This window comes from Myxocyprinus asiaticus, chromosome 36 (assembly GCF_019703515.2).
Source record: "Myxocyprinus asiaticus isolate MX2 ecotype Aquarium Trade chromosome 36, UBuf_Myxa_2, whole genome shotgun sequence".
Taxonomy (NCBI): domain Eukaryota; kingdom Metazoa; phylum Chordata; class Actinopteri; order Cypriniformes; family Catostomidae; genus Myxocyprinus; species Myxocyprinus asiaticus.
The window spans coordinates 38,769,081-38,780,586 of record NC_059379.1 but is presented as its reverse complement, the minus strand read 5'-3'; the positions used below and the strand labels follow the sequence as shown (position 1 = coordinate 38,780,586).

At 37.0% G+C, this 11,506-nt stretch overlaps 1 protein-coding gene across 2 annotated transcripts; it reads right to left on the bottom strand.

The window, feature by feature from the left end:
- Positions 1 to 6,935: 6,935 nt before the first annotated feature.
- On the bottom strand, positions 6,936 to 10,453 carry LOC127427132 (neurogenic differentiation factor 2). 2 transcript variants are annotated; one of them, XM_051674544.1, is made up of 2 exons: positions 10,362 to 10,453; positions 6,936 to 8,401 (listed from the first exon to the last, which is right to left on the bottom strand). In XM_051674544.1, the coding sequence occupies exons 1-2, from the start codon at positions 10,412 to 10,414 to the stop codon at positions 7,300 to 7,302; spliced, it is 1,155 nt and encodes a 384-aa protein (XP_051530504.1). In that variant the 5' UTR covers positions 10,415 to 10,453; the 3' UTR covers positions 6,936 to 7,299. The 2 variants fall into 2 exon arrangements, with proteins under 2 accessions (XP_051530504.1, XP_051530503.1); XM_051674543.1 differs by lacking the exon at positions 10,362 to 10,453 and adding an exon at positions 10,187 to 10,334.
- Positions 10,454 to 11,506: the final 1,053 nt, after the last annotated feature.

Below are 11,506 nucleotides of genomic sequence, written 5' to 3'. Positions count from 1 at the left end.
ATTATTGAGTATCATGAAAACCAAATACATGATTAACTATCCCAAGGATTAGATTAACATTTTAATCTGGATTTACCATTTTAAAATGAATTAATTTGTTGGAATTAATGTTAAATGAAATGCCATACATAATATAATTGACCAAATCTAACCTATGCTTCTACTACCATCAATATCTAGTTACAACATTTTATTAATATTAGGCCTATTATTTAATTTTGTTTATATGCTGCTATATCATTGTTAGTCAAGACTATAAAGAGTACATTTTTCCAATTATTTCTTATTATAACTGTACTATAGGATATATATATATATATATATATATATATATATATATATAACATTTTTGCCTGAGTGAATTTCCAGAATGTATTCTTAGGGCAGTGTGTGGGTGTGGGTGTGTGTGTGTGTGTGTGTGTGTGTGTGTGCGCGCATGTGCTGAGCTGAATATTGAGGATTATTAGACCACAGATGGTCTGTCAATTCTAGTGATGATGGCAGTTACATTTAACATTGCTACATGTGACTGCTGATAAAAAAATCGTGAGGTTGCAATTCAACAGCTAGTGAACACTGCAAGTATTCAAAACAATTATTGTTAATAGTGTCAATTTTTAAAAACCCAGTCCATACCACATCCTTGTATTAATGTGGGAAATATGCCCATCGGCAGTATCCCAAGTGGTGTGTTTTTCCTAAATTGATGCCACACTTCACGTAAAGCAGCTTCATGCCAGCCGAGTCACAATAGCTATCTTATGACGGGCTGGAGTAAAGAAACCAAATGTGGTTACTCCCATCTGATGAACATCTGTTCCTCAATTAAAACACACTCTTATACAGGGCCCAATTTACAACTACATCACTCAACAACACATACACACAACACTGCACATGCACTAGCACAAGCAAACTATTGCACATGATACACACACAGAAACATCTGCATACATAGCCTCAATTAACAGACACCCACCCCATACACGCACAACACACCACCCTGCAGCTCTCTGTCTGTACACAAAGACACACACACTCCTGAAACCTGCCTCACCTCCGTCTTGCATCTTCCGCTTTTGTTTTAGACCTTTTCTCTCTCTCCACCTCCTGTGGTTTTGGGCCACAGCATAAGATTAATGTATTGCTTTTTTGCAGAAGAACAAAATATTCAGCATCCATCTATCCATCCATCCATCTATCTATCTATCTATCTATCTATCATCATCGATCTGAGAGGCTGTAATTAAAATAATGAAATCCAAAGACATTATGAACTGTTCCAAACATTAGAAAAAAATTATACTGAACTGACATTTCATAATTCATGTGTGATAAAATTAATGTTAAAAGTAATGTAATATCAATGAGACCTCAAAGTTAGTTTTAAAGTAGCTTGTATTTGCAATGGTATTTTAGATATTTAGTTATAGTTTTTGTGAATTAAATTTGTCTATTTATCTACAAGAGAGGCTAGGTAACAAGAAAAGTACATTATTTGTCTCATTAAAAAATATGATTAATTTTTGTGGGATAAAAAATAATTTAAAGGTATACTGGATAAATGATTAGGTATTTCATATCACAATTAGAATGAGAAGCATTTCTCCCAATGGAAACTCTAGTTGTCTGTCTCTTTACATAAGATTATATTGATAAATAACAATAAAAAGATTTAGAATATGATTTTGTGATACCAGCATCAGCAGGATTGAGGTAGGAAGTTCAACACAAAAAAAGAAAGAGGCAGAGAGAAAGAATTAAGGAGAGGACAGATATAGCACAAGGCTTTGATGAGCTCAATGTAAGACAGTAAGGTTAAGAAAGAATGTTAAATTGAGAACAGGAGGGAAAGACAGAGAGAAAGAGAGGAAAGTGATGTGAGGGTAGAGGGCAGTGAGCTGGATTCAATGCCATCTGACAGGTCCAGCTGGGAGACTGGCTGCCCCAGAGCCCGGCAAACCAAGGCAATATGGCGCCCAATTACCGATGCCCATGTGACCATTGCATGGCATCAGCAGAACCCCCTTACCCCCCCAAACACACGCCATCTGTGCCGATAAGCAACAACCCCAATGCTCTCATATGTACTCAAGATATAAACACACACTAATAAATATTTTGCTGCAAACCCAGAATCATGCAAGGGCAAATGCACAATGCCACTGTAAAAAGGAAGTAATTGTATTTCTCAAATGTATTTTTATTCTCAAACTGACCACTCACATCAAAATATATGATGTGATTTAAGGTGACAATATCATTCTTTCATCTTCTAACACAATACTTAAGTAAATATGAATAAATATTCATTCAAAATTCATTTTCGTTTCAAGCACACTAAAAATTCTTCAAATCTCATTCAGTTCTCCTCTGCAGTGCCACCCTGCTACAGTGAACAGATGCTGTGGAATTTTGATAGGCTATGCCAATCTGTGCCAACCTCAACGACTGGCACTGCTGGGGTGTGGATGGCATGCAGAAATTGGTACAGTGGTACAGTCTATGCATGAAGCAGTGAATATGGTTAAAAAATGTGGGCCTTAATGTAGGCTCTGAATGTTCATCTGATCTTCAAAAATAAATGTGAGATGCTTTTTTGTGTAAATTCATATCAATCTGTCACAAGGTGAATTAGGCTTTATGGTATTAAGTATCAATACAAAGTATCATGATATCCGAATATATGATTTAATAGGTGTATGTCAAGCTTGAAATATGCCTATTAATTCATATGTTTGGATATCATATCATAATTAGAAAACTTCTAATTGATTTTGATTTGCGATTTATAATCTATTATTGCGACGCAGTAAATGGAAAAAAGTAATTATATTTAAATGTTAGTTTAATATTTAGCTACATCTGGTAAAAAGCCTAAACTTGGCCAAAAAACGCACCAGCAACAGGAAAAACATAACATTTAGCGACAATATATACTGCAATATATATATATATATATATATATATATATATATATATATATATATATATATATATATATATATATATATATAGTTACTAAATGTTATGTTTTTCCGATTGCTGGTGCTTATTTCGTTTTGATTTTCAGCTTTTTTTCTTATAATATTATAAAGTTTATTGCTGAAACCTATCTAGCCATAATGTACTATTGTTCTGTCTAGATTTATTAAATAAATTAATGTAGGCCTACTGCACATCTATTCCAACTATTATGAAAACAAGCATTATTCAGGCCTTAAATTTCACACACACACACACACACACACACACACACACACACACACACACACACACACACACACACAATGATAAGAGTCTAAATTAAAATGAAAATTTGGTTTTAAATATTTATTTCCCCCCGAGACATTGGCAGTGATTTATTTCATTCGATTCTGAAGATCGCGGTTGAAATGACGGATTAAGAAGCACTTTTTGGCTGTAAAAATCATTGGCGCACGAGAATGTAGCTGTTTGTCCACACCTTTATTGTTTAACGCGGTGAAATCCCGGTGGTTTGGCCTCGGTGTTTCGGTTGCTAGCACAGTTGAACCCTTCTTCCATGTAAAATATGAAGTATTATGAACAGATGCTGCTGAATTAAGAAAGAAACACCGTCTCCACCCAGCAGTGCAGCTTTGGCCAGGCTTGGCACGCGGCGCAGCTGGCATCGAGGTGGTGGGCTGCCCCGCTGGCCGCGCGCACTGACGCTAAGACATTTAGCGACTTGGCAAGCGCGTGTCTCCTGAGCCCCTGGGTACCATGCCAACCCGCGGCCTCTGGACGCCGCTTAAGATCACCTCGGCTGGTCGAGTTAAAGGAGGAAGCGCCTCTTGTCTCCTGGTTGGCTTTTACCCACTGGGCTCGGAACATTTAATATTGAATGACAATTTTAGAAGTTGATGGAGATCGATATGACGGTCGGAATCACGGGAGAAATCGGGGAATTCTAAGCGCTTTTGAACAGGTATCTTGGTATGAACAGGTATGAACCGCAGGCCATTTGATGAAGCTTTTGGCATCTGATTTAGAAATTAGGACTGCAGACACCTGTGTATTTGTAAACAAGCTTAAAAATAAAGAATCCAAAAAAGTATTCACAGCTTTATGCCGTATAGGAGAAACGTTTTAAGTCCTATAGTTTTCATAAAATCATCTCTGTAGGCTTACTTCAGAAAATACGCTGATCAGAGGAACATCTGAAACATTAAGAACTTCTCAAATATCCAAATGAACCATGTATGCAAATCAAGACCCCTATACAGCACCAGGTTGCTCAAGAACCTTGTACTGAATATTGGTTCTTAACAAGATGTTTATCTGCCGAACCTAAAGGCTGCAAAGAACCACTGAAGAACCTTTATTTTAAAGATCGTAGCCTACTGAAAGGCCTGTAGTGGTTTATCTCTAAAAGTGAATTTTCTCCAATATTTGAAAATTATATTTATAATAAATAACTTTATATGAAATAACTTTACGAACAGTCTTAATTTACATAATAAACTGTCGTCGATAGCAACAAGTAGGATTTAACTAAAACTTTAAAAGCCCAATTAACTTACTGTAGGCTATTAGTAATGCACAAATGTTAAAACTGTACAATACCGAAATACATTTACACTGTATAAAAAATAAAATAATAAAAAAAGTAGAAATGTGTAATTGTTAGACTACATTACCGAGCTTCTAACTGTCTTAACCCTTAAAATAAGTTGGCCTATTATTTTATCTATTTTATTGAGGTTGATTCAGACATGTTATTTTTATTTTTTAATTGAATCAAACCAATTAATTTAGATGTTACCACATGATCAAATTTTGAGGTTACCATTTTGACGAATTTTAAAGGATAAAAAAAAAAAAAAAGAAAAAAAAAATGCTAAAACGGCATTGCCTCTTACAGAGTCCTATATGGTAATAATAGTAACATGCTGATGAACACATGAATTTTGTTGCCGAAAACTGACATTTGTGCAAAAACACTTGTCACATAACTTAACTATAGGCTGTTCACTTTAGTTGCTTTCGTTTGCTAAAAAATAAATAAATACATAAATAAATAAAAACGTTTGCTTGAAATGTAATTTCGATCGATTACAGCACTTAAAAGCGAGTCCTTTGCCGTTCATTCATTTTGACAAAGTGAGGTGGATTAAATTGAAATTAGAGAAAAGAAAAAGAATGTTAATGCTTACGAAATTTTGGAGAGTTAATATAGATAACAAAATGGCAATTCTATTTTTTTTATGTATTTATTTTTTTACTCTAAATAAAACAGTTTATTTCTATCTTTTGCTCCACCTTGCTTAGAAATAAATGTAAATGTACGGTCGGAACTGATAACAAATTTTAGGCAATGCAATATAATACTACTACTACTACTACTACTAATAATAATGGAAAACAGGACATAAGAGTGCAGTAATCAACGACTATTTCAGGGATTAATATGCAATACAAATCAACAGATTTAAGACCACTTCAAATGAGTTTAGTTTATTTGGGCGTACTGCCTCTAATCGCTCATTATGACTGATGCCCCACGGTAGCTTGTCCGTCCGTCTCTAATCCAATAGTGGACAACTCATTGAAACATATGGGTCCCGGGGCAAAGCTCCAAAACCGGTCACGATGGCAGAAGTCCACAGAGCCATGATGGTAAACTGAGAATGTATTATTACCTCATAAGCCTGTGCTTATTCAATGATGCTTAACAAGTTCGTTTATTCCCAATAACAGAGAGATTTGTATCTTTTTCTTTTTTTTTTTCTTTTCTTTTTTAAATCATTTGCACCCCTGGCATGCTGTGTAGAGACGTGAATTAATATATATACAGATATTTACATGTATCTAGATGTTTCCATACATCCATATTGAAGTCGCGGAAAGTTAATCTTTCAGTTAATGCAAAACGCTGATTTAAAAAAAAAAAAAAAAAAAGGAAAAAAAAAATATATATATAGTTTCTTGTTTTTGTTTTATTAGTAGTAGTAGGCCTATATATAATTAGTAGTAGATGTGGTGGCTGTTTTGTTGTTGTATTACGTCATCAACATTTGAAATATTTTGCAGAACAGAAAAGGCCTATTGGTGGATTGTCCTTATTTATTTATTTATTTATTTATTTATTTATTTATCTGACATCCACAAATGATGTATTTTCACTTTGAGCGAGGGCACAACACGGATACTGAAATCTATTTAAAGAATAGCCTACCACTATTTGTATTGTAACTTCTGGAAATCAACTTTAACTGCTCTTTGCTTTATGTATTTATTCATTCATTTATCTTATTTTATTTCATACCTTAAATTTTCTTTACATCAACTTCGAATTAATCGAAATAGGTTCTTTGTTCAAACAGAAATGATGAGCGTTTATATAAAGTTGATGCGGTATGATAATTGTACAGCTATTCAATATAAGTTAGGTTTAATTTAGTCTTCCAGATATCTAAATTTAGATTGTTATATAATCTTTGTTTAACATCACTGAATAATGGCATGTTTGATCTTAGTTCATCTTTAACCACTTTGCATTTCATCTCATTCAGCGAACGGGACATGTCAGTAGGACTGGACAAGTGTTTATCTACTGGTGCATACCTGATTGGACCACACAGATAATCAGATTTTGACCATGTTGAATGTGAAATTACAGCTGCCATTGCCATTCGAAATTTCTCATACTGACTTTTTATCAGTTAAATCAGTTAAAAAAAAAAAAAAACGTGCAATAACTCAAAATTCTTGTTTTGAATGTACTCTGTTGAAATGTAGAAAACATTTAGCCTATAAAAATGAACAAGACAGACAGACAGCCTAGATAGATAGATAGATAGATAGATAGATAGATAGATAGATAGATAGATAGATAGACAGACAGACAGACAGACAGATAGATTATTTTTTATTGTTAATGGCTAACATTTACTCATTAGGTATTTAAGATGTTTTGTTTTTTTTTTTTTTTTTTTTTTAGTTGGCTGAACTACTCTTAAAATTCCTGTCTCACCAATTCCCAATAGGAAATCATAGCCTCAGATGGTTCTGGAACAATATGGTTCTTTATTTATTTAATCAGGAAACAGTCTTCGTTAAGCAATTTGGTTCATTTTTCTTGTTACATAAGTGACTCATTGGTTCAAACATTTGATTCAGAAATTGCACTCCCACTTGGTATGTTTTAATAAAGCAAACTGATTCTTGTTCCGACAACTTATTATTACACTCATTTTTCATGAAGGTCCATAATGGATTTTTTTTTTTTTTTTTTTTTTTTTTTTTTTTTTGGAAAATCAAAAACAGAGGGGACACCTAATTGTGGAAAAAAGCGTTCAGTTCCTCGTATGCAGGTGCCCGATCGTGGTGCACGTGAACATCATGGAACGGTGGAACGTTCTCCGAGTGCGTGCTACCGCTGCGCGCTCCCGATGGGCCATAGGCAAGGCCATGAGCAGCGGAGGGACGGGAGCCGTGCAGACCGGTGTAATGCATAGAATAATGATAACCTCTTTCCGTGTCTGGTGAAACGGATTCCTGTTGTCTCAAAGAAAAGTTGCCATTTATACACACCGGAGGGCTGTGGTGGCCCTCATAATCTGGACTGTTGTATTCTGGGGACGCGCCCCCGGTGTACACAGTCTCATAGGCCGAACAGAAAGAGTGATTGCGAATGCTATGTGTATTGGATCCAGATTGACATTGTGCGCTTGATAGACGGGAGCACTGATATGGATATGCGTGCATGGAGAACGAGGGGTTTGGCACGTGAAAGCGCGCTCCCTCTTGACATTGTTCCGTTAGAAAATTCCGTGAGTTAAGTTGGAGGCAGCCAGCCACCAGATTGGTGGTGGGTTGGGAAAGGCCTTTGCACAGTGTCTGTACATAAGAAACCACGTCCGGTCTCTTCCCGTTCCGCAGGATTTCTGAGAGCGCCCAAATGTAGTTTTTCGCCAGCCTTAGTGTTTCAATTTTGGAGAGTTTTTGAGTTTTAGAATAGCACGGCACGACTTTGCGCAGATTGTCCAGTGCTGAATTCAGATCGTGCATGCGCGTGCGCTCTCTAGCGTTCGCCTTTTGGCGCCTTACTTTCGAGCGCTCTACCCTAGCCGGTGTCATCTTGCGTTTTTTTGGCCCGCGTTTTTTAGGCCTGTCTCCGTCCCCCTCATCCCCACAGTCATCTTCATCAACGTCCTCATCGTCATCCTCCTCCCCTGCAATCTCCGACTGAGCCCGGCTGCTCCCGCCTTTTCCATCGCCCTCTTCCAAGTCCTCGTCGCCTAGGCGACAGTGCTCCTGCTCTTCGTCCTTGGTTTTGGAGTCCTCACTCCCGCTGTCATCAACCCAGCCCGCGAACTTTTGCATGTCCGGAAGCAGTGAAGGTTCGTTGAATAATCTCGTCAACATGGTGGCGGCACTGAAACATAGAGAACGAGTTAACGGATGTATGAAAGAATAATAAAACCGTGCAGTCAAAATTGTGTACTGCACATATGTGTGGTGAGAAATATATAATCAAACATCCACTACAATGAAAGTTAGCTAACTTTAGCCTACTGTGAGCTATTTTTTTTTTTTTTTTTTTTTAAGTGTTTTATTTTATGAATTAACAAGCAGAAAATCTCCTATTCCCTAAAAGAATGAATGACATAGGTCCAATGAAATATCATAACAGCCTCTGTGACAGCGCTAGGCCTTGTAAACATTAAAAAACAGTTTGACGGTTGTCAATACATTCCAAATTTAAGAACGCTATTTTGCTCCCGTTTCTAAGTTCTAGAGCTGTTAAAATCGCTTACAGCAATTTTAATTCGCTCTGCCAGCGTAGACCAAAGCGAAGGTTGTTTTCGAATATAGTTTCATATGGTCACATATATGAAGAGCGAAGCACAGAAAAAAAAAAAATGACATCGTAAAATATATAGGCTACTATATATAAATAACAAATAACGAATGTCAGAAGAAACCGGTGCTACATCTGTGACAGAGATCTTCTAAAATGGTGTTGGCATGATTTGAATTCAGGGAGAGCGACAGACGTCGCCAGACGGTCTCACTCCCCAAATCCCCATCTCCGCAGTCCTGTTTGGCCCCTCTCAGCAGGTCCTCGCGTGCGGGCCCTGTCTTTGGGTCTCAGGGGGCGTTTTGAGCAGCGGGTACCCCTCCACCCTATCCTTTCCCTCTTCATTCTGGCGGCATTCCAGCACATCAGAAATATAGGCTACTGAATTGAACCAAACGCTCTTCCCGAGACCTCTTTAAACCGCGAAATACATTAAACTAAATTTGAATAACGTTAAAGTCATTCTAATATTGATACATGGACAGAACTGTCAATTACCGTTTCCTCTTTTGATGAGGGCGGGGTCCCTAAAATGTAGCCCAAGCCCAGGTTCTTACAATAACGTCTGTCTTCATCCCGTTCCCTCTTTTCCATTCCCATATCATGTTTAAACCTAGTTAATAACGTCAACAACTTTTTAAAAAGATTTTTCCTAATTTTAATGAACTCACGCATATGACACCTTGTTGCAGAAGAAAACAATTAAATGCCAATTTTATGGTTTAAAAGAAGACAATAAAGTTGAACGATCAAGCGGCTTTGTTATGAAACGCTTTCTGATGATGAATAGGCTATGTGATGCGCAATATTTTATTTAAATATTTTGCATAGCCTATAACAATATAATGTAAACTATAGTGTGATATTATTGGTAATAATAACTGCTGACGTTCAAATTACTAATTGAAAAGAAAGCTCCCGTGTAACACTCGAAAAACTGCTAAAAGTAGACTGCTTCACTCCGCCCGTTCCGCTTTAACAGTTTCTTTGGCATGTACAACAATGTTCCCAGTAAAGAACGCAATTTACAAATCATTCTCATGTCAAAGCAAATTTTTCGGAACATGCTTAGGTAAAAATATGTCCAAATAAGCTGAATTAGTGTAAACTGAGCAGCCGTTATTGATTTGACATTTGCTTCTGAGCGAAACGAATCGGATTTTTGACTTACATCGATTGCTTTAATTAAAATGTAGCCTGTGATAACGTAGTTCAAAGACATAAGCAAAAGATAAACAGATGATACAAATCTATATTAGCTAGACGAATTAAAAGCTATATCAGTCGTTGAGAAAAATTTCCTTTAAATAATGATGAGAAATTGCCACAATTATATATTCTGTCGTGTTGGAAACTCACCTCGTTTATGGTGCTCTTCGGCTAATTGCGAGTGCGTCTACATCATCTTCTCCTTCTAGCTCCCTACAAACGCTCAGGCTGGTGGAGAGGCGCGGTTGTCTGTGTGATTCGGTACGTGTTATCCCTTCCCCGGACTGCAGAGAGGCGGTGTGGCATCGCTAGCAGGCAGGGTTACATACCTGCTCTGATGCCAGGCCATATGGTGGGCACGTCACTGGCAGGAGCCATCACATGAGAGCGGGTGATTGACACGCGCCCGCATTCGTAGAGATTGCCTTCCCGAGGGAAGAGGAGCCCGCCATCTGTCGCTGCCGCTGCACACGCACGTCATTACAGTGTAACACGCTTGCATGTTAACTTCACACAAGTGCACACAAATACATGGGGTGAGGGAATGTGTTGAATGAACAAAAAACGAATATATATATATATATATATATATATATATAATAAATACTACTGTTTTATTGCTAATTTAAATTGAACTATTAATACATATTATTGTGTATGTGTGTGTGTGTGTGTGTGTGTGTGTGTGCGCGCTCAGTTGCGCAGACAGGTTTCTGTGATGAAGGACTGGAAATGGAAATACTTTACGAAATGGCTCACTGTGTAGTTGCACTTGTTTTCTTCAAATCGAGTAGGCGATCCCGTTATTTTCCCAAATGTTATATATATATATCCTATATATATATACCCCTCCTGTAAAATGTTGTTGTGTAGGATTTTGTGTTGTTCTATCAGTAGGCTAAGCATTGTGAATCACATCTCATTTGTTAAACATATCTCAGTTTGTTTGTGATTGACTCTCCTGTAATGTCGCTTTCAAAATAGTAAATTTACAACCTCAACATAAAATGTCATTATTGTGGTCTGATTTTTTGACATTTATGGTTTCAAATGGACTGAAAGAAATATGGTTCTTGTAGGACACCTGGCGTCAATGGTCTTGAATTGCATGGAGGTTGAACGTTGGAAACACCACACGGGCTGGGTTTAACCCGGCAACGCTTTTAAAATGATCCTAACTAACGTCGTAGGTTTGGTTATTTTACGATGGAGTAACGCCTGTTTCCAAAACCATCACGTAGCTCTCTCAAGTAAAACCTAAGTGCATCGCAAGGGGAGCTGTCCGGTACTAGGGTGCTGAACTAAGACGGAAATATTCGACGTTATGTCAAGGAGTTTATCTCCTCATCATGAAAGTAGTGCGAAAATACTGTAAAAAAATGAAAATTTCATGTAAGTTTGTTGAAGCGCTGAAAGTTGTTAAATATTACTTAATTTAATAAAATAAATAATGATGGCTTTGGTAAAACA

Excerpts from the sequence above, each read along its gene's own strand:
- LOC127427132 (XM_051674544.1), bottom strand. The coding sequence starts at position 10,414 with ATGGCTCCTGCCAGTGACGTGCCCACCATATGGCCTGGCATCAGAGCA. Across the intron at positions 8,402-10,361 it reads CCTGGCATCAGAGCAGGTAT|TGCCGCCACCATGTTGACGA; the intron begins GTAACCCTGCCT and ends TCTATGTTTCAG.